Source organism: Dryobates pubescens, chromosome 3, assembly GCF_014839835.1.
Source record: "Dryobates pubescens isolate bDryPub1 chromosome 3, bDryPub1.pri, whole genome shotgun sequence".
NCBI classification, from domain to species: domain Eukaryota; kingdom Metazoa; phylum Chordata; class Aves; order Piciformes; family Picidae; genus Dryobates; species Dryobates pubescens.
The window spans coordinates 39,466,635-39,494,149 of record NC_071614.1 but is presented as its reverse complement, the minus strand read 5'-3'; the positions used below and the strand labels follow the sequence as shown (position 1 = coordinate 39,494,149).

General features: G+C 37.4%; 1 protein-coding gene across 1 annotated transcript in view; it reads right to left on the bottom strand.

Annotated features, from left to right (window-relative positions):
• The window catches only part of SNTG2 (syntrophin gamma 2), a 190,879-nt gene that overhangs the window by 15,406 nt on the left and 147,958 nt on the right, over window positions 1–27,515 (bottom strand). The window contains exons 11-14 of the mRNA XM_054178651.1: window positions 24,709–24,747; window positions 18,663–18,779; window positions 9,987–10,058; window positions 5,841–6,083 (exon numbers count right to left, since the gene is read on the bottom strand). Of these exons, the coding sequence (XP_054034626.1) occupies window positions 5,841–6,083; window positions 9,987–10,058; window positions 18,663–18,779; window positions 24,709–24,747 (471 nt within the window). The remainder of the gene's footprint in view (window positions 1–5,840; window positions 6,084–9,986; window positions 10,059–18,662; window positions 18,780–24,708; window positions 24,748–27,515) is intronic.

Genomic DNA, 27,515 nt, shown 5'->3' with positions numbered 1-27,515 from the left:
TACAAGGAAAGCATTCTCAGTCTGAATCCACATAACATATGAGAAAATAAAATGATGATGAGATTTGACAGTCATCAAAAAACATGAGAGTTTTCATCCTGAACAGCTTTCTCAACTTCTGGTGTATTCCTGTTCCAGATAATCGGGAAAAAAGATCTGTGAAACAATTTCTGTGAGAGTGGCAGATACACTCACCTGGTCATGTCTTTAAGGAATTCTTCATGTCACAATTAAAATGCTATGGAACTGTGATAACTATGGATAGGTACAATTAAACCCACCTTATAGAAACAAACTAGATCTGATTAAAATTCTTGTACAGTCCTTCAAGATCTGCAGTTGCAGAAGAATGCACAAGTTCCTTACATACTTGACTGGCTCTTAGTATAAAAAGGTACATTCTCTTACAAAAGATGGTATTGTAATTTGATAATTCAAGACAACATTATGGGGTTATTTTAAACATTGATGCACAGCTGTGATTCAGCATTTATGTATGCAAGAGAAACTAGCACTAGAAGAAAGATTTTTTAGAGGACTCTAATAATGTCCCATTGTAGTTGCACTGAACTTCAAAGAAAGCTTCTATTGATTTCAGCACTAGCGAAGCTAGCACTGTGCTCTGTGCTTTAGAAAGCTAACACCTATGTTGAACATGCTAATTTTTTTAATGCTGGCTTGCTCAAGATACTGCTACACTTGAAACTTTTCCCTTTATGTCATCTATTACAACCTGAGCCAGGCTCATAAGTAAAATTCCTGACACACGACAGCTGCTCTAACTGATATAAATATCTAATCTAATCTATTTACAATTTGTAATGCTCACAACACTATAGCAGCAAGCCTCAGAAAAGGTTTTCCCAGTAGAGCTCTCACTGGACAGATTGGCATTTCAGAAAATTTAAACATAACTGGGATTAAGCGTTAACTCACTATTGCACAGAGGCTAGAGCTACATGCACATGCAGCCTGAAGCAAACATCTCTCTGCAGGGAATTGTGTACCTATAGGAAGATGGATAGATCAACTAATTTCTCATGAACCGTTGTGAGGTCCAGCTATTACTTGTCAAGATGAGTAGATACTGGAGCTATGGACATGAGTGGAACCCTACCCAGTACTGGTGAAGCCACACCTTGAATATTGTGTTCAGTTTTGGGCCTCTCACTACAAGAAGACATTGAGGTGCTGGACTGTATCCAAAGAAGAACAACCAAGGTGGTGATGGGCCTTGAACATAAGTCTTAGGAATGTTTTAGGGAACTGAGGTCATTTAGTCTTGATAAGAGGAGGCTGAGAAGAAACCTCCTTATCCTCTATGACTATCTCAAAGGAAGCTGGAGTAACATGGGGGTTGGTCTCTTTTCACATGCAACAACTGACAGGACAAGAGCAAATGGCCTTAAGTTGTGCCAAGTTCAGGCTGGATGTAAGGAAAAACTTCTTCACAGAAAGGATTATCAGGCATTGCAACAGGCTGCCCAGAGAGGTGGTGGAGTCACCTGGAGGTATTTGAAAGACATGTGGATGTGGTGCTCAGGAACATGGTTTTGTGGCACTGTTTTAGCAGTAGTCATTGGATTGTGAGCTCTAGATGAGAGGTTGGATGTGATGATCTCAAAGGTCTCTTCTGTGCTTGACAGTTCATTGATTCTGTGCCTGTCCACAGCCATAGCAATCTCTCTGCAATGTGCACCCATGGCTAATGTAAATCTGACAGAATAAACAGGGGTTGTTACCTTCTCTGATGAACAGGCAGACTATGGCTCAAATTCTTTGTAGGAAAAGTTCAGGAGAAAAATGGAGGCAAGAGGACAAAAGGCAAGCAGCTTAGAAGTGGTCATCCTCTAGCACTGAAATTTCAAAGAGCATTTTTTTCAGCCTTAGCTTATGTCAGGAGCAGATTGTGCTTCCCCATCTCTGTGCCTGAGCAACATATTTCTGACTTTTACACCAACTCATTAGTCCATAAAGAAAAGCAAGATATAACAGTGATTTGAATGATTAACAATTTCGTACCTGTAGATTGTCCCAAGTATATTTTCACATACCTGAGGTAGATCCTCATTAGCAATCATAGTAATCAGGCTGCAACCACTCATCTTAGTGGAAAACTACTGGATTACTTCAGCAAAGGCAGTGACTTGGCTTTTAAATTGTTTGTTATTAATACAATAAAGGTTTTTTTTTTCTTTTCTGGTGATCTATAAATTCTGGAATTTTGCAGTTGAAAAAGAGTTTTAATTAGAAATGTCAACAAGAGACATTACTGAATACAAATCTAACTTCTGAATTAATGATGCTTGCACTGGGATTTCATTTTTCTACCTGATTATTAAAAAGGAATCACAGGTGGAAAATAATAGAGAACACCAACCTTTGAAAATATAAAAAGGTAGTATTACTCCATAAATCTGAAATTCCATGAGAGTAACTTTCTGATAGCTTAGTAATTCCATCCTTGCTCAAGCCTGTAAGATTGTCTGGAAACTAATAGCAAAGCTAGATGGACACTACAGAGTTGTTATCTAAATCTTTGAGGTTACAAATAAATATATATATACACGCACACATGTGTGTGTGTGTGTGTGTCTTTGGATTTACCAATTCAACATGAACAATTTGTAATTTTAAGAATGTATGACTGTTTTCAGAAACATTGGTGTAGCTTCATGAAAATCAACAGCTTTGTATTAATCATGTTGAAAAATACAAAATATGTAAACTAGATGTTGTTCAATAGCCTTGTAAACTGGTATGTTCTCTTGGTTTATTTTTTAACAAATTAGAATAGATTGCTCAGTTCTCACCTCGTATCTGAATTGTTGAATTATTAATCACTTTTACAAATGCATTTACAACTAATCCATATGGTTCTCAGCATCCTCCTTTGAGCTGGAAATTGGTTGGGGTTTTGCATCAATGCAAAAATGAATTAAGATCTAATAGCACTTCTAAAGATGATTGGTTAATTGGAAGTGTAACAAGCTTCAAAGATAATCTAAATCTTAATTGTGTAATTAAACCGAGTACTTCTGATAAGAAAATAACTACCTTTTAAATGATTGTATAAATCTAACCTAATCTAATTGCTATTTAATATCTCACCTGAACTTCTGGATTATTTTCACTCTGATTATTTGTTTCAGCAATTAGTTTTGAAATTTCGATATTCACAGATTCAGACTGCATCAGGTTGGAATGGACCAAAGGTCATCTTGTCCAACCCTCTTGCAGTGAGCAGGGACCCCTCCAACTAGATCAGGCTGCCCAGGGCCACATTGAGTCTGATCTCGAATGCGTCTAGTTATGGGACCTCAACCACATCCCCAGGCAACCTATTCCAGAGTTTTACCACTTTCATTGTGAAGAACTTCCTCGTTATGTCCAACCTAAATGTACCCTACTCCAGTTTAAAACCCCTTTAGGTACTGGAAGGCTTCTATAAGGTCTCATCCAAACCTTCTCTTTTCCAGGCTGAACAGCCGTAATTCCTTCAGCCTATCTTCATAGAAGAAGTGCTCTGACCTTTAGATCATCTTTGTGGCCCTCCTCTGGACCCACTCCAGCAGGTCTATGTCTCTCTTGTGTTGGGGTCTCATAGCTGGACACAGTACTCAAGTGAGAGCAGAGTAGAGGAGCCTCTTGATCTGCTGGCCATGCTTCTTTTAATACAGTCCAGGATGCCAGGGGCCATCTGGGCTGCAAGTGTGCATTTCTTTTTTGGCTCACACCCAGCTTCTCATCCACCAGTACCCCAAAGCTCTTTTCTGCAGTGGTGCTCTCAATTTCACTTATCTCCAAGACTGTAGTGATATTGAGACTGCCCTTGTCTAGGTGCAAGACCCTGCACTGTGACTTACTGAACTTCATGAGATTGGATGTGGTGAAGTTTCCAGTTTTAAAGGTATTCCTACATATATAATATAGTTTCATATGTGCTTTGTAATTGACATGACATAAAACTAAGACAGCATTGCCAATTGTATTTCACCATTTTGTATTGTATGTACAAAAACTTGATTAATCTGGTAGGAGTGATTGGAGTCCAGAATCTGACCTATTTTAATTTTTGCACTATTACTAAACAATTTATTTTGTCCAAGCAAAGCAAACAGTTTCATGAAACTAGGTTATTCAGCTTCATGAGGGCTGGAAAGAGCTTGAAGCATCTGCATCACAGCTGGAAACACAAAGGGAAAACTTTCCTTTGTGTTTAGAAGTTGCTAGATAAATGAGGAGAGTCTGTCTCTCCTCACTACATATCACCTGCAGGTATTTTGGAGACACTGCAGTAGATAACTTTCCTCCTGAATGTTCATTTGAGTCTCCTGAGAGCTCTTCCATCTTGTGAAGTAGACTCTTCTCTGGCTTCTACTATCCATTTAACAACATTTTAAGATACCAAACCAGTTACGGCAATTTTTCTGCAGCTGACAGTGCAATGTATTACTGTCATTCTTTCCTCTATCCACTACCAATACTATTCCAATATTCTCTTCTTTCCTCCTGTTGAATGATACTGAAGATCCCAAAGACCCAAATCATCCTTTCAAAGTCTTTCTTCATTAATGTAACAATTGTATCCAAGACTTGGATTAGTCAAGATAATTTCCTTTGGAAAGAATAGCTTGAGGGGAAGGAAAAATACTGAGAAAATAGCTTTTAAAATGACAACATTGAAACAAAATAGACTAAAATCCAGTAGTACTGAAAAGAGCATCCTGAAGGGTCAAAGCATGAATATGAGAAGACATGCTAGCCTTTTATTTTTGGAGATTGTCTACATTGCAAAAAAGGTGGGGTTTTTGTTGTTGTTGGGGTTTTTAGGTGTTGTTTGTTTGTTTGTTTCTTTTTTCCTTTTTTTTTTTTTTTTTTTTTTTTTTTTTAAGGATCTACTTTATCAGAGCATCATTATTGGCATTGTACTGTTTAGGATGTTCCAGGTGAGACAGAGGGGCTTGCTGAGATTTGTGGGAGATGACTGAACTTCTAGTTATGATTTAGAGGACTTCACTGCCTCTTTCTCCATTTCAGTATGAACTTTTATCACCACGCTCATGGAAATCCTTTTTAACAACACGTTTTCTTCCTTTCAGCTGCTTTCTTGCCCTACTTCTATTGCATATTTATTGCCCATATCTGTTAGGATTATGCCATCAGTGACTACAATACTTCTTCTAGGAAGAAAATACAGACATTTGACATAGGTTTGTTTGCTATCACTGGAAATAGATTTATTTCATCAGTTTCTGAGCAGACTCCTTTTTGGAAGCATTAGCAGCTTGGGGTATTGCTTTAACAGTTGAAAGGGAAATGATACTGTGAGGGGTATTTCTTCCTGCTTTATTATATTCTTTCATTTAATGCTGCAGTTTTCACAAGAAATGTGTAAGTGTCACACAATATAGGTAGACAAAATTCCAGAGCACCTTTGAATGTACGATTGCACCATAATACTTGTTTTCATAAACTGTGATGGGACAGAATATTATCAGAAATGCAACTCTTCTTCTAGAAACTCCTACTAGAAAGAAAATGTACAAGGTTAAGGGTGAAAACAGCCCTGTCAAATATGAGAACTTGTGGGCCCCCAATGGTAAACATAACCAAGCTACATTTAAATGGGGATGTTTAGATTGGATATTAGGAAAAAAATCTTTACTGGCAAATGTGGTCAGGCATTGGAACAGGCTGCCTAGGGAGGTGGTGGAGCCACCACCCCTGGAGGTGTTCAGAACACAGACACAATTATTAAACATACAAATAATCTAAAAACTTGTTATATTGATTTTATTGATGAAATGGTGCCAGGATTTAAACCATTCATTACTTACCCCTGTTCTTTGAACTTCCAAGAAAATCGCTCTTTGAAATGATTTCTCCCACACTGCCAACTCACTGCCCAGCTCTACATTGAAATAATGACTCTTGCCATGTCCAACCATAATGCTGAAACAATATGGCCTCTGGTCTTCAAGATCATAGTCCTGATGAATACCTAAATACAAATTTGCTTGTAGCCAGTAATCATCAGCAAGCCAGAGCTGAAAGACAGGTTCAAGTATTTGATTTTTCATCTATCAAAAAGTATCTGGATATGTTATGTCATTATGTTAATAATTACCCTGAAGAAATATTCTGATAATTAGTAACTTCAAAGAGAACTTCTCTCTTTGCTTCTCATTCACTTTACACTGCGCCCTGTAACCCAAGCTGCTTCTGTAGTTCCAAATTACTGTCAAAGTAACCTATGTAATGCATAACTAATCTAAAAGGAGTTTACAGTGAAAAGGAAGGAAATCCCTATGTTGGCTGAATACAACGCAAGAACTACGTATCAGCTTTACAGGAGAATATTACGCCATTCCAATATGCTAAGCACTAACAAATGCACTCTCTTATCAAGCACCTAATTCTGGATATGACAATGTGAACTTTTAAATGTCCTCTAATAGCTTCCAATGCTGCTCTGCAACTGCAAGAGGGGATAAAGTTCAATCTTGCCATCATCAAGATGGAGAGGAGAAATTTCACATTAGTCTTTCATAATAAAAAATATTCTTGTAGCGCAGTATTTGTAAATGAAAACAGATTCTTACAAGAAATTTCCCTAATCTTTCAAGACTTTGTTGATTCATATAAATATAGACCAAAAAAAAGAAAACCAAATAAAAAAGCTACTGCTTACACATCTGACTCATTTAAGTGACTGAATTTCCGTTCTGTGCATTCTTTAAATTTCTATTGACCAGAAATTACCCTTTCACAGTATCACAGTATCACCAAGGTTGGAAGAGACCTCAAAGATCATCAAGTCCAATCCTATCCCCATTTCTCTGTAAGAATGTGGGTCAGAGAAGATTGAAAGAACAGAAAAAGTAATTTGCAAAGTAATTCATAAGTAGATTTTTCTCTTTCTACCACTCCAGATTAGGTTTAGGAGACCTGACTCCACCTGAGAAGATCTGTTTGACTGGACTTCACTGGTTTTGAAAAGGCTAGAATGCAACTTTGTAGTGGTACTCAAGTCCTAGAATCTTACAGTCAAGATATGCCTTATAAAGATGTAAAGATTGATGTATGTTTAGATTATGAAGATTTAGAATTTAGTTTTCTAGAACCTCTGATAATCCATTCATGAGGCCATAGTTGAAAGTCCATGCACACAAAAACATTTGGAATCTGAGCATCCAAATGTAATGAAAAATATTCTGACATGTGTAAAGTAAGTATTTAAATGATCAGGGTCTTGCGTCCCTCCTCCTGTAGATGCATACACAACTGTCCTCACTGGGCAGCAAGGAAAATTCACTTTTTAGTAATGAAAAGCAGAGGAAATGAATACTCTGCTAACACAGCCCACCTACTGCTTTCATATTCACAACCAGAATCAAAATGCTCACATGGGAACTGAAAATTTTGCTTGTGCTGGTGCATTACTGAATATCATAAACTGGAAATTTAATCTTATGCAAGTTAACCATATTTGGTCTGGTAAACTTATGGGTATTGTTCTGTGGGGTACCTCAGAAGCTGCACATAATACCACCAGAGTACAAAGCACTGTGTTGTCAAAAATGGCCATTCAGCTACCTGAGGAGAGAACAGCCTTGAGGAAATTCAAAGTCATATTACAGTGCTTCCTAGACTGTTGAAAAGGAATTTGAGCAAAATAACTGCATATAATCTGGTGTGCAGGAGTGACAAGTATTGCCATCTACATCTGCTTCAAGACCCAGTGATGCTCATCCTGGCTTGCAGACAGCTATATTAATATTTTTTACTCTGTATATGAAATTGTGATGTATGAAAATGCCATGTGTGAAAACACCAGGCAATGAAAGAAAATATTTTTTTTTTAAATATGGGTTGCTTTTAAAAGTGCTTCTAATATCATCACCCCTGAAAATCACCGATTTTCAGTAACAGTTCCAGAAAATATGGAATATGAGGCAAGGTATAGAAAGAAAAACCATGTTAAGAGATTACATTTTCTATCATCTGCTTGCTACCACTACATGTCTCTGAATATTCAAGTACATTTATATCTATCTATCTATATTTCTCTCTATACAGTACATACATATATAGTAACTGACATATCTGAACATGTATGTTTGTGTATGCAAATCACAGACTTGATACAGGTAATGGTTGGACTCCATGTTCTTAAATGTCTTTTTCAACAAAAAACAGTCCTATGATTCTATGCAAATGGCTACTTTTATGTATGTATAGAAAGAAAAAAACCCAACATTTTGTCTTAAAATGTAATTTCCATATTAGATCCTTATTTTCCACTATTAACTTGTGTTGCAATAAACATAGATGAGATGTTTACAAGTAGGTAGCAAGCTCACCTCTCCTTAAAACCCATCTTTAATGAGAAGACATAACAGCACTCTCCATCACAGCTTTGCACTAGTTCTAACTAGGTTCTGAAAATCCTTACCAACACTCTCCCCAAAGGGAAGTTTTTACAACATTAACTCCACCATTCAGTCTGCAACACAGAAACCTGAATCCCAAGATTTTTTGCCTAGCTTTTTCAATTCGCTCATTTTGCTTATTGTCATTTATACCAAAGAATCAACAGAAAAGAGTTGAAAGAGTTGAATCTGAGCCTTTGCACTTTAGCTAATGTATTCATGAAGACTGGTAATTAAGCATTAATTTACCAAAATGTCAAGAACATTAAAGAGTTGAATCTTGGGATAGTTTATTTCCACTTCTTTTTCTTAACAAACAAGCATCAAAATTTACTGTAGGGATAGATCATCCTTGAAATTACCAGAATATTCAAGAAACGACTGAGCTTCAAATTGGTAGTAACAATTAAAGCAGAAAAAAATATAGCCCCATCCCAAATCTAAACCCAAAAGCCAAGCAGTTCTCCTTCACTCCAATGTTAAGTCAGAATCTATACAGGTAACAGAGCCACAAACTTTCTTCTACTCAACATTAGTAAAATAGTTAAAGGAGGAACAGCAGAGAAGACAGCAGTTAGTAAGAACTAGAGTTGATGTGCAGTTTTTCAGTGAAGCAGCATTTCATCTGAAAAGACTAATTTTTTCAACTTATTTGTCTGTGGGGCTTTTGTTTGGACATTTGTGTGGGGTGGAATGAGAGGGGTTTGCCTCCTCCCCCCCCCCGGTAATATGTTTCTTTTTACTCTTTCAGGCAAGCAGGCTCTCACCCAGCCTTACCTCACCTGCCAAGTGGTTTTTGAATAGACAGTAGACAACCAAATTAATCTACCTGATGCAGCTTCTTAGAAAATAATTTCTGACAGTCATTTAGTTAAACAGAGTGCTAATGTTGTTCCCAAAATCTTTGCTTGGGACAAGCTAAAAAAAATGAAACCAAGCCTGACACAATTTTTAGGTTGTGGAAAAAAACACCCAAAGAATCCCATGGCACATAAATGCATCATATTGCCCCTTGTATGATAAAACCTACTATAATATTTGCAAATTACACATGATGAGGACATAGTTTTATACTTCTAAGTACTGATTAAAGTATCTTCATGCAGATTAGGAGCTACAGTGAAAGCATTCTTCATCTCCATTCACTTTAAAATCCGACTTAAGAACAAACAATATCCAGCTTCACTATGCTAAGCTGTGTGTTTCACCCATACTTCATACAACCAGGTCTAACACCAAATATTTTCTTCTCTATGGAAGCATTTTAGCAACTTGTTCACTTAGAACTTAATCACTTGCAGAATTCAACATTAGTTGGACTCAATAATCTCAAAGGTCTCTTCCAACCAAAATGATTCTATTAATCTTTTTTTCCATATTCTCTTACACTTGCAAAGCCAATGCACTATCAATTACAAATAGGATTTTTTTAACAACAGATGGACTATTTTGAGGTTAGCTACTCTTAGTTGTGGTTAACTTCAGCTTATTAAAAAGAAAAGAAAAGCTTTGTTTACTAAATAGCATCCTTGTAATCATTAGGAAACTTACCTTGTGAATTTTAAATAGAACCTCACAGAGGTTGTAGATTTTTTCAGCTCGTACCCAGTCTAGAGTGCTTACCTATAACATCAAAAGAAAATATTTTAAAAACCCAACCATTTTTTATTCTAAAGTCATGGAGAGATGACAAAAATTAGAAAGATTTCATGCACAATTATTCTATTGGATGCTCTAGATATAGGCACAGTACTTCATTTAGAATCCAGTATTTAGAAAAGATAGTGTCAAATAGTCAAACTGTCAAATGTCTGGAGAAGAGGAGACTCAGGGGTGACCTTATTGCTCTCTACAACTACCTGAAGGGGGGTTGTAGTGAGGCAGAGGTTGGTCTCTTCTCCCAGGCAACCAGTACCAGAACATGAGGACAGAGTCTCAGGCTGCGCCAGGGGAGGTTTAGGTTGGATGTTAGGAAGAAGTTCTATACAGAGAGAGTGATTGCCCATTGGAATGGGCTGCCTGGGGAGGTGGTGGAGTCGCCATCATTGGAGGTTTTCAGGAGGAGACTTGATGGGGTGCTTGGTGCCATGGGTTAGTTGTTTAGGTGGTGTTGGATTGGTTGATGGGTTGGATGCGATGATCTTGAAAGTCTCTTCCAACCTGGTTTATTCTATGTATTCTATGTATGTCCCTGAACTCAGGTTTGACCTTGCACACTCAAAGGCATCCATAGTGTGGAGGGACTGTTTACAAGGGCATGAAGCAATAGGATGAGTGACAATGGTTTTACGCTAGAGAAAGGTAGGTCTAGGTTAGACATCAGGAAGAAGTTCTTTATTCTGAGGGTGGTGGGACACTGGAACAGGTTGCCCAGGGAGATGGTGGAGGCCCTATCCCTGGAGACATTCAAGGTCAGGCTTCATGGGGCTCTAATCAACCTGATCGAGTTGGAGATAAGATAGAATAGAATAGACCAGACCAGATTGGAAGAGACCTTCAAGATCATCGTGTCCAACTTATCATCCAACACCACCTAATCAACTAAACCATGCAACCAAGCACCCTATCAAGGCTCCTCCTAAACACCTCCAATGATGATGACCACCACCTCAATGTCCCTGCCTACTGCAGAGAGGCTGGACTACATGACATTTAAAGGTCCCTTCCAATGCAATGCATTCTATGACTCTACTATCTTATTATTTATGCCAAAAACTGAAAAGGACTATGTACTGCAAAATGTCAGCTGTGTGCTTAATGATGAATATTAAAAAGCCTATTTTTTTTCCTTTGGATTACAGTATTTAATCTGGTTGACATGACAGGTTGATAAAACTTGACAGAATTATATTTGACATTTTTTCCTAACATTCATTTCATGATATAGCGTGATCATCTGTTTTCTTTTAAAATCAGTACCTAGCTTATGTAGTTCAAGGAAAAAAATCCAAAACAAAGCCAAAACCCCAACATCCATACACAGGAAAAATAATTTATGTGTATCTATGATATAATGTATGATACATATGTATATTTTTGAGCAAAATCATACCTCTTGATGAAAGCTCAGGAATGTCTGCATAGATATATGAAAAATTTCACTAAATTTTAACTTCAGAGCATCTAGCACGTCCAAAGAAGTGTTTTGGTGACTCTAATATTAACTTGAATAATTTAAAATATAAGGGGAGATGTAGAGTTGTGCTGTTCCTGTATGTCCATATGTACCCACAAAATAAGAAAGTAGAAAAAAATACATTGTTTGGGTAAAGCAAAGTTTGGCTGTGAAACGCCTGGCTTCTATGGATGAAAATTCACTAGGAAATAACTATGAAATTCAGTAACAGATTCTTTTTCTATGTTCAAAGTAGCACATGGTTCACCTATCATAATTGATTTTGTTCCTGAAGTTTTGCATGAAGATCAACATGAGGTTTTTAAAATTTATTTTTAAGTTGAATTTTCATGTTTTCATAAATTCTACCACATTAAGCAAAACAGTAATAAAATGGTGTAAATCTGTATCACTCCACTGCTTAGGAGCAGACTGATGAGACTTCTACTGGTGTTATTTCAGAGTGCTGTTGGAGGAGTAATGTGAACATAGTGTTAATTTATTTCTAATCTTACATACTTTTATGCCCACTGCACTTGAAACTGATTAACAGCGTTATCGAGTAACCCTCATAGCTCTGTGTATCAAAGCAGTGTTTCCAAAATTACCTGAATTGTTTCGTCTTAATGTTGAAAGCATCCCAGCTAAATTTAGACATCAATGCACTGAGAAAGAAGCAGGGGGAAAAAAAATAAAAAAGAAAAAAAACCCCAGTACTTTGTGACAATTTCTCTAACTTTAACTGCAAGACATGAGATGATTCTCCTATTGCAGACATGATTGAAGACATCTAGAAGAGAAATTTCTATCACTATGTATATAAAGCAAAGATTTTCTTTTACTCCGTATGTCAGAGAAGGCTACCAAGAGTAAACCAATCTGAATATCACAGTGTACAAGGGCATCAGGAAAACTTCAAAGACTGGTTGAAATGGATTTTAAGGAGGAGGAAAAAAAACCCCAACATACTACAAAGAGATACTCAGGGGAGGTTTAGATTGGATATTATGACATGTTTCTTTATGGAAAGAGTGGTCAGGCACTGGAACAGGTTGCTCAGGGAGGAGTCACTGTCCCTGGAGGTGTTCAAGAAATATGTGGACATGGCACTTAGGGATATGGTTGAATGGCCATGGTGGTGTTAGGTTGATTATTGGACTTGATGGTCTTAGAGATCTTTTCCAGATAAAATAATTCTATGATTCTATGATCCAAAAAGCCAGTTGATATTATTTATCATTTTCTCAGAACTATCACACTGTGTCTAAATTTAAAATGCTATTGCTATAGACTACATTGCTTTAAAAAAAAATTAATGAAAATCACAAATGGTCAAATACTTCTAATCAATGAAAAAAGCTGGAAAGAATCAGAAAACTTCACAAAAAAAATTATAATCCTTTATTTGCTCAAAGAGATGTGTCAGTTTATTGTAGACTTACCTATCACTGCATATTTAACAACTAGGATAGGTGACTTAGATAAATGTGATACTGAAATATGTTTCTTTGGCAATAAAAAAACCCAAACACCTTTTCTTATTATTTCCCCAAGGATTTGCTCTCAAGGATATGTTATACATTGCAATTCCTTGGGATCATTTTATCATGACAAGATAGGTACTTTTTAGTAATGCATTTGACAAAATGTACATAATGAATGAGTCACTTAATGAGATGTACTTTTCATTCATATGAATTCAGCTGTGACAAAGCATCTAAAATAGTGTCAAAATTCATAGAATTATGATTGAAAGTGGCTGAATGCTACTATTAATCTTGGAAGTCCAACTCCTCAGCTAAATAAATGCATTTTGTGATTTATGAAACGCCTAGGTTTGTAGATATCAGGCTATATTAATCTTTCAAAATAGTTTGTAAAATAACACATTTGTAAACTTACAGGTAACACAGATCTGATCAGAGAAATAACAAAACAAAGACAGAAAAATAGGAAGCCAAAGCTACAATTTTAAGTCCATAACAAGAGTCTTAAGTATGGAGAGTTATGAAAGTGATAAGTGTTGCATAAGTTCTTTTCACTTCAGTGTGAGATTAAGGTCCTTACGTTTTAAAAAAGAGGCATTACAGTGGATTTCTGAAAATAAAACTAGCCAAGTCTAGATTTACTTAGCACAAATGATCTCAGCATCACTTCAGGCTTATAATCCAAATATACTTAGCTTCAAATGTATGTGCTAATCATTAAGTTTTTTTAAAAAACTTAGAAAAAAAAAAGTTAAATTCATTTTGACATATATATGTAGTAAACAAGAAAAAAAAAAGAAAAAGTTATGCTGTAGACGAGAATTCTGTAATCATAAAATGGTTATGATAAAATAAAAATCATAGAAGACTAACTCAGAGATCAGTGTTAAAGGATTGACTAGTGATGGGATGAGAGGAAATGGCTGTAGTTGTACCATATGAGGTTTAGTCTGGATATTAGAAGAAACTTCTTTAATAAAAGGCTCCCCAGGGAGGTGGTTGAATCCCCATTCTTGAAGGCATTCAAAAACCACATAGACATGGCACTTCAGGACACGATTTACTGGTCATTGTGGTGTTGGATTGTTGTTTAAACTTGATGATCTTAGAGGTTGTTTCCAACCTTAATGATTCTATAGCTACACATGAGAAGTAAATATGGGGTGTATGTAAAGGAGAATCACACTTTGAAATTCACTGAAGTCAAAAGGAACATAACATCCTCTTTCTACACACTCTGAATCTGATTTCAGAAATCTCTAGTGGCCTCCCAAAAATAGTTTAAAAAAAAAAAAGAATAAATTTAAAGATCAAAATTTAAGGGAAAAAAAAATATATCAAAGTGGCTATAATACTGATGATTGGAATACAGAAAATGCTGTGTTATCTGACCATTACACAGAATCAGACAATTTACCTAGAAGTGGGTATAAAAAGGTCTAGGCAAAAGACTAAACACTTTTAGATTAAGAGCAATGCATTTCACTGGCCTCTTCACTGGTAAGAAATAAGGTAAGTCCAAATTAAAAAAAAATAACAAAGTTGAACAATATTAAAAAGAAGAAATAATAATTAAGAAATGCTGCTGAGACTGAAGCCTAAAGATGATCAAACCAACCCAAAATTGATGGCATAAAGCACACACTAAAAAGCAGTCAGATCCTAGGAAATACATGAACGAAATCAATAAATACTTGTGTGTAAAGCTCACCAAAAGCATCCATAGTCAAGTCTATGCCCTGCAGCTCATTTCCATCTATTTCCTAATATATTACATTGATGTTACATACAATGTAAATTATAATGCAAGTGTTTAGAGCTTATACACCAGTACTTTCTAATATTCAAAGCACTACTAGTGCTAATTTCAGTATGCAAGCTTTTCCCCTCTGCATTCATTTTCAATGGTGGAATTACTTCTGCTACTTTCACATTATTCTTGTATTTATTGCTTTTCTTAAAACCATAAGCAGCACATGCAGTGATAGCTTAGCTGCTTTCATATGAACTGCTTTTAACTACCTTGAAAAAGATAGGTTCGTAATTAAGGGTAACACAAGGGCTCTAAAGATCCTGTTACTGAAAGACTCAAATTAAAAAATTGTATTGAACTATGAGGAAGATAGGAAAAATCAAACAGTACAATCCTCCCTTACATAAAAACCATATCCCTTTAAAAAATACAATTTTTAAAATTCCTGGTTTTAATTTTCAATGGCATAAAAATAGTTGGGTTTTGAATGAAATTTTCAATACTGTCTCCCAAATTTCTTCTAGGATATGAATTCAGAACTTTTTGAAGATCTGAAAACTGATGAGAATGTAGATGTTTTTAAAATGCAGTAAAATACTACTTGCACATTGACATAAGAATCATTTCCATTTGTTCAATGGTGTTTTACACATATGCAGTTTTCAGAAACGTGCCACAATTCTAACGCAGCAATCTAAAACGCAGCAAATGAAATCTGCAAATTTCTTAAACTCAGTCAGATCAAACGCTTTAGGGATGCAGAAAGCCTGTTTTCTGTTAATCACACCATTATTGATATTTACTTCCATGGTGAAGCTTCCACATTTTTGGAAACACCATCTGAGGTATTGTTGAAACGGAGCATAAATAGAGTATTACTTGTCATAGTAATTTCTTTCATATTATAATATACATATTTTACACAATTCTCTTTATTTTTGCCTATGTGTGACTGTTTTCTGTTCTTATGAAAATTAGCAGCTGCATTTATATTCATATAGTTTTTTTATACACAATGAAACAAAATAAAGAGTAGAAATTGTACCAGATGGTTTTAGAAGCAGTTGTGTGTAAGGTCATTACAACTAAAGATAACTGCATGACTTATAGGTTATCTACTCTGTCCAAACTACAGTGATACACCAATACACTACATCAGCTCTGCATACAAACAGCAATCACATCATAGAAAGATCTCTGAAAAAAACCCAGATTAGACTCATGAAAAGTCTATATCAAGCAAGTTAATATATCTGTACTTTTGTTATAAAACAATTCTTTAATGTTTCACTTAACATAGTAGAAAAAAGTGAAACAGCTTGATGCATGGCTTTGCAGGGGGACCTGTGTTTCCAGATACAGAGCTGGGACATGTGGCCAAGAACCAGTGTCAGGGCACAGTCTGGACAGGTGGCTTCCCAAGTGCCATGGGACCTCCCCTGAAGTCTGGCAGGGAAGAGTCTTTCAGGGCAGGGTACCCTGAAAGAGTGGTCAAGCATTGGAACAGGCTGCCCAGGGAGGTGGTGGAGTGACCGTTCCTGGAGTTGTTTAAAAAATAGCCCTGTGTACACATAACACCTAGGCACATGGTTTAGTGGGCACAATGGTGTTGGGTTGATGGTTGGACATGATGTTAGAGGTCTTTTCCAAACTTAACGATTCTAACCCCCTGTGCCCCTGCAGTGGTATAGGGAAGAGGAAAGAAATACCAAAATAAAGAAAACTTCTGAGTCAAGCTACAGTCACAACAGAAAGGGGTGGGGGGGGTGGGGTGGGGGGAAGTGATGCAAAAGGGATTGGACACTGCCTGCTCTATGCAGACCAATGCACAGCCATCCTCCAAGCAATCACTACTTTTGAAGAACAAGTCCATGTTTTTTATTGTTGAACATGATGTTTTACAGTGCATAATATCCCTTTTGGACTGTTTCGGTTGCCCTTGCTCTGGGCACCAGTTAACTCCCTAGAGAAAGAGGTGAGCAGAGGCTGGTCCTGAACATGGATCTGTGGATAGACTTGGCTCTTTGGAAGCCATGGCTGGGTAGGATGGAGCTATGGGAAGCTGGAAATAGGTCCTGCTGCATTGCTGAAGCAGAGGCTGACAGTCATGAGGCAGCTGCAATAGGGTCCCAGGTTGTGGAAAGGATGAAGGGAACCCCAGGAAAGGGGATCAGGGACAGCCATGGCTTGAGGTGCCCTCAGAACACTGATAAGCAGTTTCCAAAATGCAGCTTTAGGTCCAGGTTTGAATTCTCCAGGTGGGTGGTTGCTGAAAACTGCCAAATTCCTGGTTTAATTTTTAGCTCTGACATAAAACATCTGGGGAATGATTAAACAGGAAGAAAACTGGTCAACAGGTTTTATGATTTACTGGTATATCTGAGTATTGGGATGACATAACACAATGACCAAAGGGATCCCCTTGGGTTTTTATTTGTTTCTTTGGGGTTTTTTTTTGTTTGTTTGTGTTTTGTTGTTGTTGTTGTTTTTAAAGCTACTCTTTCTACAAAACAATTGTGAAGAAACGGAGTGTAGTAGATGTACAGGAAACACAGTTTGAGTCCTACCAAACATTCATTCTTATTTTTCTGTTCTCTGCAGACTGCCAAACATGATAAATGAAGTAATTTAGCTCCAATTAGTATCATGTAGATTGATAGTTTTAATTATATCAAAAATGTTCAAAAACTGGTCTGAAAATAATAATCAAAATTTATAAAGGAGAAATGTGCATGTAGTGTGTTATTAATTTATTTTAAATCTTTGTATTCTTTTTGCATTTTAATTGGATTGTAGTAATTTAATCAAATTTTAGTTCCTTGACTTAACATATAAATGAATAATTATTTAGAGGGGAAAAACCCAACCAACCAAACAAGACTTTTCTGTTGTATCATTTAAAAAATAATAAGTGTTGGCCATTTAAAAAAACCCAAAATTAACAGGAATAATTTGAATTAGAATTTTGATCTAGTGAGAGAGAGAAAATGTTACTGATTTCTTCTCACTGAGGTTCATAAATAAGGTTTGAAGAGTATGTATTTCCCAAAGGATTTGCAAACAGTACGCATATCAAGAATCAGATTTGCTTTGGATCAGCTGAAGAAATTGGTAGATTGATCACTTTCTGAGCAAAACCACGAGGAAGTTGTACAATGAAATAACTGCATTCTAATTCCACATTTTACTCTTTTTGATTTGTTTAAAGCAAAGGCTCTCTTGATAAAAAACAGAAGGATAAAACAATGCCATGTGGTAGGCATGGGTCAATGTTTTAGAATTTCACAGCTCATTTCTATTTCATTCTTCTCATTTATTTTTTGGGGGGGGAGTGGGAGCAGGGTTTGGGGAGAAGTCATCTTGGAATCCTTTTTCCTAGCTATATCCATTATGAAAGCAAGATGACATAATTTCTGGAAACTGTACATTTGGCATTGGATTCCAACAACAATGTAGTTCAATTCTTTGCCTGTGCTCATGATCTGCAATTATCTACTAACAGTGTGAAACATAACATATCTTGTCTTCAAGAAAACAGTGTAACTACCAACCCATTACATCTAAAATACACCTTAGAATAAATAAGGTAAGAAATATTGAGCCGAATCAACCATCAGGGAAAACACAACTGGACAAATTTAAAAATAAACCATTTCCACACCATTAGAATTCTTAGAACTATTCAAGTATGAAAATATTTTCACAGGACCTTGAAAGAGGTTTAACTTCTGAAGCTTACTGAAATTCAATGGAATCTTATGTTTTTAGCTGCTATTGAAATCTCAGCTAACAACTTCGCTTGGTAAGGAAAACAAACATAACAAACAGGTTTCCATTTACAATGAAACTGTCACAAGTTAGTATTGTTTTACCGGTGGAGTGCTGAAAATGTAAAAGGAAGAACCCTTCAGTGCTAGAAATTTGGATTTGTAGAGCTGAGATGAATCAGTTCCTTCAAGTCTCTCATTTACCCATCCCATGTGTATGATCTGTAAAAAAACAATATTTGAGAATTAAATCTCTATTTTTCAGAAGAGCATAGGAAACAGGCGAATAGGTCATTTCCACAATGAAGAGTGGCCATATGGGAACAGGATGCATCACCCACTCCTTCATGTTTGCCTTCCCACCACTCCCATATCCTTGAAGAGTATGGTGTCATGCCAGTGTGCCAGAAGTTCTTGAAGAGACTTAAATTTACACTAGAGATTGTCTAAATCTTGTCTGAAATAATCACCATTTAAAAAGCCACCTGCATATCTCTCAGCAGAATCTAACTTGAAGCAGCAGAATACGTAGGTATGCTAAAGTAGTTCAGCCAGCAGTTCATAAAAGCCATGCTCCTACATTATCTACAGCACAGTCAAAACTTGGACATACTGAAATTTCTGTTACATATACCTCTAAAGAAACACATCTGAACAAATCACCATATAAATCTGAGCTCTCATATTTATGAGCTTTCTTTATGCTGACACTTACCACTCTTAACCAAGTGTCTGTGTCATGATGATCTTCCAGAGTTCATGTATTTTGTTTATATACACTCTAGCTCATGATGATATGTTCTTGTAGAATTAGATCTCTGAATTGTTACACAACTTTGCCTTAATATTGCATAATCAACTTGAAATTACTATTTGAAACACATCATGGATGTATTGTTAAGTTTCTAACATGTTCTAGTACACTTTCCAAAACTTCCAGTAGGAACAAAATGAATATCACTCATTATGAGGAGATAAAATAAGTCACTAACAAAATGTAACCCAATCATAGCAGATGAATGAAAGTTCTTATTTGCACTTAATGTTTTCCTACATCAATAAAGCGCCTAGGTGCTTCAATAACTGGAAACTTAACATATGTTAGGTTAATAAAAGAATCAGTACAGTTTATATACAGCACTTCCAGTTAAGGACTTATGAAAAGTAAACAAGGCAAAACACTCCAGAGGGAAAAGAAGAAAGAAAATCAAGTGAAGCTGTGATGTATGACATGTCAGAACAGAAGGGGACGCTTGTGTAATGAATGTAGGCAACAGACACCAGCTTGTCCTGCAAGGTAAGAAACTGTGTCCTACCCTGAAGCAAGATAGAACACACAAAATTAAGAAAGCAAGGAGAAGTACATCTTGAGGTAAATTAAATAATATTTTTGCTCAGTTTCACAGCAAGTGTTGGACTGGACGTTTTCAAAAGTACAGATATTGGCAAGAAAAAAAAATAAGGAGTTCACAGTATCACAGTATAACCAAGGTTGGAAGAGACCCCAAGGATCATCAAGTCCAACCTGTAACAAGTCCAACCTGTTTGGCTCTGTCATATCTATAATGATTAACTCACAAAAAACAAACAAACAAAAAATTTTGGAATGCCAAAAGTTCAGATGCATTACATTAATGATTTCCATTGTATATGAAAATCACTTGGGGCTCTATATTTGGAGCTCTCACTACAAGAGTGATAGTGAAGTGTATGTGCAGGTCCAGGGAAGGGCAACAAAGCTAATGAAGGATCTGAAGAACAAGTCTTGTGAGGAATGGCTGAGGAAACTGGGGTTTTAGTCTCTACAATTCCATGAAAGGAGGCTGGAGTCAGGTGGGGGTTGATCTCTTCTCCCTAGTAACAAGTGATAGGATGAGAGGAAGTCGCCTAAAGTTGCACCAGGGGAAATTTATACTGTACATTAGAAGAATCTTCTTGACTAGAAGGGTTCTCAAAGACTGGAACAGGCTCCCCAGAGAAGTGGTTGAATACCTGTATCTGGAAGCGTTCCAAAGAAGCAGAGACATGGTTTTGAGGCATGGTTTATCACCAGACTTGGTTGAGTTAGATAATGATTGGACTCAATGATTTTAAAGGTCTTTTCCAACCAAAACAATTCTATGATCTGGGATGACCTTTCGAAGTCCTGGCAAGGTAAAGGAGGATGGATCAAACCTTCCTAAGAGAATTTATATCCCTAGATAATTTTCAAGTATTTTCACAGCATCACAGAAACATTCAGGTTGGAAAAGACCCTTAGGATCACCAAGTCCAACCTATAACCTTCTCTACAAGGTTTACTACTAAATCATATCCCCAAGCACCACATCCAAATCACCTTTAAACACATCCAGGGTTGGTGACTCAACCACCTCCGTGGGCAGCACATTCCAAAGCCTGACCACTCTTTCCATGAATTTGTTTTTCTAATGTCCAGTCTAAACCTACCTAATTGCAGCTTCAGCCATCCCCTCTTGTTCTACAATTAATTACCTGTGTCAAGAGACCAGCACCAAGCCCTCCACAACATCCTTTCATGTATTTGTAGAGAGCAATGAGGTCTCCTCTCAGCCTCCTCTTTCTCAAACTAAACAGCCCCAGCTCCCTCAGTCACTGTTTCTAGTAACAACTTGCCCAGTTGTTTCCCCCAGCCTCTCACATATACTTGATTATTCCTGTTACATGCTGTACCCTAACTGTCTTCCACCCTGTGTTTAAGACTCATTCTTCAACCTGTCAATACCATTCTTATGTCTAACACCACATTTTAAAGCTTCACGTCTGCAAAACTAGGAAGCTTACTTTTGTTTACACATCATAAAGGAAGTATTGAAGGAAACTGGATCCAGGACAGACCTTTTGAAGACTTCTAGTCAATATGCCAATTTTGAACGTGAACCATTTATACCTATTACTGGATTATCCAATGAAGACTCTAGGATCAAATCCATATAATACTTACAACAGCTTTATGTCAAGAAATGTCACAAACCTTACTGGAATCAAGATATGTTGCAGCAACTGCCTGTCACCCATTCATAAAATGTGTTATACTATCACAGAAAGAATTTAGACTGGTTGTTACTATGTATTCTGGAGAAATCCTTCAGGGCAGTAATTAATTTGCTATCTCACAGCTGCATACAAATATTTTAGTTGTTTATTTCAAATTTCTTTCTAGAGATTGAAGTCAAATTAACTAGTCTCTAATTCTCCAGGTTCTCTTCCCGTTTCCATTAACACTCACGATATCTGCCTTTACCCAAACTTTTGATATACCACCTAGCAGACACAAATTCCCTGAAATATCTTGATAATAGCTCTGAGATTACTTGGACCAAGTTTTTTTAATGTCACCAGGCATTCTAATGCTGACATACTACCAAAACCTCCCTTTGTGTTTTAATCTGAGATTTTATTGGGTTTTGCCAATATTATTTGCAATAACCATATTTTGCCATTAACCTTCTTGGTGAAGGCTGACCTCTGATAGCTGAGTAGAACTTTGTCTTGTTGCTATTAGTGCACTTACAGAGTAGATTTTTGTTACTGGTCTACCCCTTGCTGGTTACATCTTAATTTGTGTCCTGGCCTTCCTGCTACTATCACTTGCTATGCTTTTAGAATCTTTCTGTCTAGGTTTCATTTTCTATATGATTTCCTCTACAGCTTAATGAAGAGGCCACTGCAAAAATTAAAACAAGCAAAGGAAGGTATATCATAGAAAGTTGAAAAAAATCTGTTAATACAGCATCACAAGACAAAACATACATAGTTTTATTAATATAATGGAATTGCAGAATGGCTTGAGTTGGAAGGGACCTTGAATACCACCTAGTTCAAATCCCTCCTGCCATCGGCAGGGACACCTCCTACTAGACTAGACTGCTCAAGGACCCCATCCAACCTGGCATCTATCACTTCCAGGATTGGAGCCTCTGCAAATATTTTGGGTAACCTGTTCTGATGCCTCATCACCGTTGTGGTGAAGAATTTCTTCTTAATGTCTGATTTAAATCCAGCTTCTTCCAGTTTTAAGTAATTACTTCTTGTCCTTTAACTACATGCCTTTACAAAATGTCCCTCTCAAGCTGTCCTGTAAGCCCTCTTCAAATATTGAAAGGATGCTCTAAGGCCTCCTGGGGGCCTTATCTTCTCCAGGCTCAACAAGCCCAACTCTCTCAGCCTGTCTTCATAGGAGAGATGCTTCAGCCCTCTAATCATCTTCATGGCCCTCCTCTGGACCTTCCCTAACTCTTCCATGTCCTTCTTCTGTTGAGGGCTCCAGAGCTGGACACAATACTCCCAGGGTGTCTTGAAAGGGCAGAGTAGAGGGGGAGAGTTTCTTCCATCGACCTGCTGGTTACAATTCTTTTGATGTGGCCCAGGATCTGTTTGGCTTGCTGGACAGCAAACATATGTTTCTGGCTCATGTTGAGCCAGCACCCCCAAGTCCTTCTCATCAAAACTGCTCTCTATCCATTCTCTGTACATCCTGTACGTGTGCTTGGGATTGCCCTGACACAAGTGCAGAACCTATCAATATTTTCCTATTTCTGCTAAGAAGCTGTTGGTTTAGTGGAGGACAGTAAATATTCATATTCATCTAAAAAACACAAAAAATTCCCCAGCAAACAAAATAAGAAAACCTTATTTTGCTCTGTACCCTTTTTTTCTGTACTGAGAATTGCCTCAATTATTTTTTCATAAACAAATACAGAGCAATCCAGCAGTGTGGATCTTATGGAAAACTGAATCCCAAACTTAAGTGTCTACTGGTAACAAAGAGTCAAGTGCTTTTTAGTCTCTGGAGTACTATAATAAGTTGTATGAAGCCGAATACAAAGTTACAATATTTGAAGAATGGTGACTGTAAACATCACCCACACTCAATAAAATAATCTGAAACCTAGTTCATTCCCCACTCCTTGGTGGGCACCAATGTGCTCTAAAAGTATCCAGGGTGTAGCTACTGCATGCTCTGTCATCTACACAGGTTACATAGGCACTTGGAGACAGCTTCAGTAGTAGCTATCTCCATATCTGAGTACAACTCCTCTCCAAACAGTTCCCAAGGACAGTAGTTCAAAGACAGTCCCACAGTCTGTAAAACAGAGGTTGCTGAGGTATATTTTCTTCCAAAGTACTGACCCTCTTGTGTAAGAAAACGTGAATGTTGTAATATTTTCAATAACTTCTAGAAAAATCTATAAATCTTCAAGTACATTTTACAGATAGGGTGACAAAACGGTGACATATGAAAGAATACACAAGCTGTCAAACTTGATTCCAATATAGAATATCTTTTGACTTGGTCTTTGACATCTACATTAAAATTCCTTAATAAATTTCTGCAATAGAAGACTATAAAAGACATCTTGCCTCATTTGCACTTTTACAATTTACAAACCCAGCATTTTTAGAAAAAGAAAGGATTGGGCTCTGTTCTTGAGTAATGATTCCATGCCAGACTGATGCAAAGCACATGTAAGTGAAACTCATTGCTTTTATAATACAACCTTCAAAGTACTTCCCAGAATTACATAATTAGCCTGGAAAATGTTATTATATTTCACAAAGTAAATGATTGGGTTTTTTTCAAGTGCTGCAAGAAGTGAGAATAATTCCTAATGCACTAAACACATCTAAGCCCTCGACATTTGGCTAGTTGGAGCAGAACACATATCTCATCAAGCTGCTGAGCTCCAGAAGTCCTAGACAGTCATGGCAAACACACTCTACACAGCATAACAGGTGGAAATGAGACTGGATTTGCAGTACACTTCTTGTCTATTGGTGCACCATGTACGAGGTAAATACAGAGCTAACCTGTCACAGTCACTGCTTCAATATTGCATGCAAACATACATTACACTTTCCAAGACCTGGTTGTGAGTTCCATTTCCCTACTCTCATTTGTTTCATGGCTACATTGAATTCTCTTTTTAAGTCTTCAGGGGAGGAGTCTACTGATTACTGTGGCTTAGTAAGAATCTGCCATGTTAAGTAAGTAACTTCAGAACTTCAAACCATAGAAAGCTTGGGGTTAGAATTTTAAGTCCGACTAAACATGCATGTATGCTCTACAAATTTTGCAAGTTATCACAATGACAAGAATTAAAAATGATGGACAGTATAATGAAAGTCTTACCTGGTCTGAGGGAGAACAGCATTTATTTGCCATTTTCATCTATGAAAGAGAGATGGCAGAATACACAGAGTTATTAATATGCTGAGAAGCTTCTACAATGTAATTAGCATTGACTTACTAAAAACTGCATTAATACTTCCAAATTTTTAGAAATTAAATCATTTAGTGCTTAAATTTGGAAGTATTAATGCAGTTTTTAATAAGTCAATGCACACATTCTTGTAATTAATAAATGGCAATCAAGTCATTATTCTGCTCAGAGTGAATTATCTATGACCATAAACAAAGTCACCTCAGGGCAAAATGCAATGTGGAGGAGCACGGGATGACAGAAGCAGCCCTTACAGTATGGACACAGGGTGATAACAAGGCTCAGGCTGTAGGAGCTTACTAGTCAGCCCTAACCATTAGGGCGCTCTTCCTCACACTCAAGTTTGAATTGAGTTGTGTGGTCAAATGGTGCAGGTGTGCTGCTCAGAGTGACTGCAGTGGTGAGGATAAGGTGGCCAGGAGCTGCTGAGATCCTGCAGCATCTGCCAGACTCAGCTGGCACCTTGGGCAGAGTGCTGGGAGACCCTGCCAGCCTCTTGGACAGACCCTGAAATGTTCCCTACCACTTCCCTGACACCCCAGAAGAGGAATGAGGACACAACAGAGGCAGGTCATAGCTTGCAGGTGCTGGCATCTGCACCATAGCACAGATTAAGACCATTACTGAGGATGGACCTGACACGCAGGTGCCAAGTGGATGAGGGGCCCCCAGCAAGGTTCCTCACAGTTCTTGCACACACATCTGTCTACAGCAGTGCGACTCCAGGATACATTGGCTGTACCATGCCAGTGGTGGCTAGTAGCATGTTGGGAGTGGGAAGAGGTGGCAGAGCTTTTCAGTGCTCTTAGGGTCCCAACAGTAACAAACCAGCAGGAATTCAAGAGTCCCACTCTATGACTGGGATAAAACAAACTGGTGACATGCTTAGCACTGCAGAAGGTAGCAGACCTCACCAGTCTGTTTTGGTAATAGGCTTAATCTTGAGCAATTGTGCGGTACACAGTGAAAAGGCACCTGGAATATTTTAAGGTCAACAGGAAAGCTGTCATACGCTGCCCATGCTCAGCTCTGACCATTCTCCAATGCTTCAGACACAAATACATAGACAAGGTAACTGCAGAAGCTGTGTCATATGCACAGAAAATACTAGTTCCTTGCAGGCTGTCAAACACATGCTCAGTAATATCACTACAGCATAAAGCATAGCAAGTAAACAGGGTTAGCTGGGATTCTGTCTCCTTTTACCCTTCTTTTTGGTTCAGTCAAAGTACTTAAGCTCACTCTACGCTACAAAAAAAAAAGTGTTATCCAACTTATTTTATTGTATTTAGATGTGCCTGGAAAAATCTGTGTGAGATTAGCCATACAGGTTCTCTGCAGAATAAGGGTATTGCAAAGATCATCCTCACAAGTAATCCAGCTTCCTAATGGTAAGGGCAACAGGGAATAATGCTTTGGTCTCCACAGTTATTCACTGCACAGCTTCAGCTCATTCCTTATTCAAAGCAGGGATGGCTGCAGCCTTGACAAAACTGTGGGGGGAAGAAAGATTCCTTCTGCACCACATTACATTCCTACATCATGAGGTTGAAGTGACAGAAGCCTGCACTCTCCACATCACCTGGCAGATGCCTCTACAGCTGGAAGATGCTACACTTTGCTGGCAGTGCCAGCTTTCAGCACTGCAGTACAGTAATGGGAGTTGGAGACTAGGGGAACTAGAACCAAAAACCTCGATCTGCAAAGCCTGCAGGCAACTTGGAAAAGGAATTGTGAAGAAATTGCAATCCCTGCACTCTGTTCTAAATGAATACAAACACAGAGGAACAGAATGTGGTAGAAATGATTCAGAACCACATTGCTAATTCTAAATATCTCCCAAGCTGGGATTTATCTCACTTAACTTTGGCAAGCCAAGAAGGAAATCATGACACACCATATATATATTCATTCTCATTCCAGACAGAGGGATAGAGGGAAAGATCTTGACAGACACCTATTATATACCTGGCTATTAGAGAATCTTATGCACATTGTGTGTTGTTTGGATGAATTTAAATGATGAAATTCCTACCCTTACTGATTCCCCCATACAACCTCAAACTCTGTAGTACTTTCAGATGAAAATGTTTCGGTTTAAAGACAACAACAAAAGAAAACACAAACAGCAGCTAAGAAATATTATCATATGTTTTCACCCTGGGAAAAGAATTGCTTGTATAATCATTGAGGCAGTCAAATCTGCATACTGCTTCCTACACACAAGGATATTGTTTCCATCTACCCCATGTACCTCACATTCTGCTGTGTAAAGAAAGCAATGCCTCTTTATTCTCTTGCTTTTTTAATATGCATGTTCAAAGCTCATATTTAGTAAGTCTCTCTCTATTCAAACAGAAACTTCACTGATGGAGTATCAGTTGCATATATGTGTACTTAAAGGTAGAAAGGAATGACAGATGATTTTACATGTCATTACACAGAATAACATACAAAAATCAAAAAAGCCATCAAAGGCAAAACTATAATCTGGATTAATAACCCAGATTTCAATATTTGAAGCCAAATGTTAAGTTTCACAATCCTCCAATGAAACTGCTGGAATGATTCATAATGTGTAAAGTGGAGTAATCGCACCTTAACTTGTTTTCCACCATGCTTATGAAATAGTCATTTGTAGGGTTTTAATTTTGGTGGGGGGTGGTGGTTTTGTTTCATTTTTTCCTTTAATAACACAATTAGAATATACAGGGAA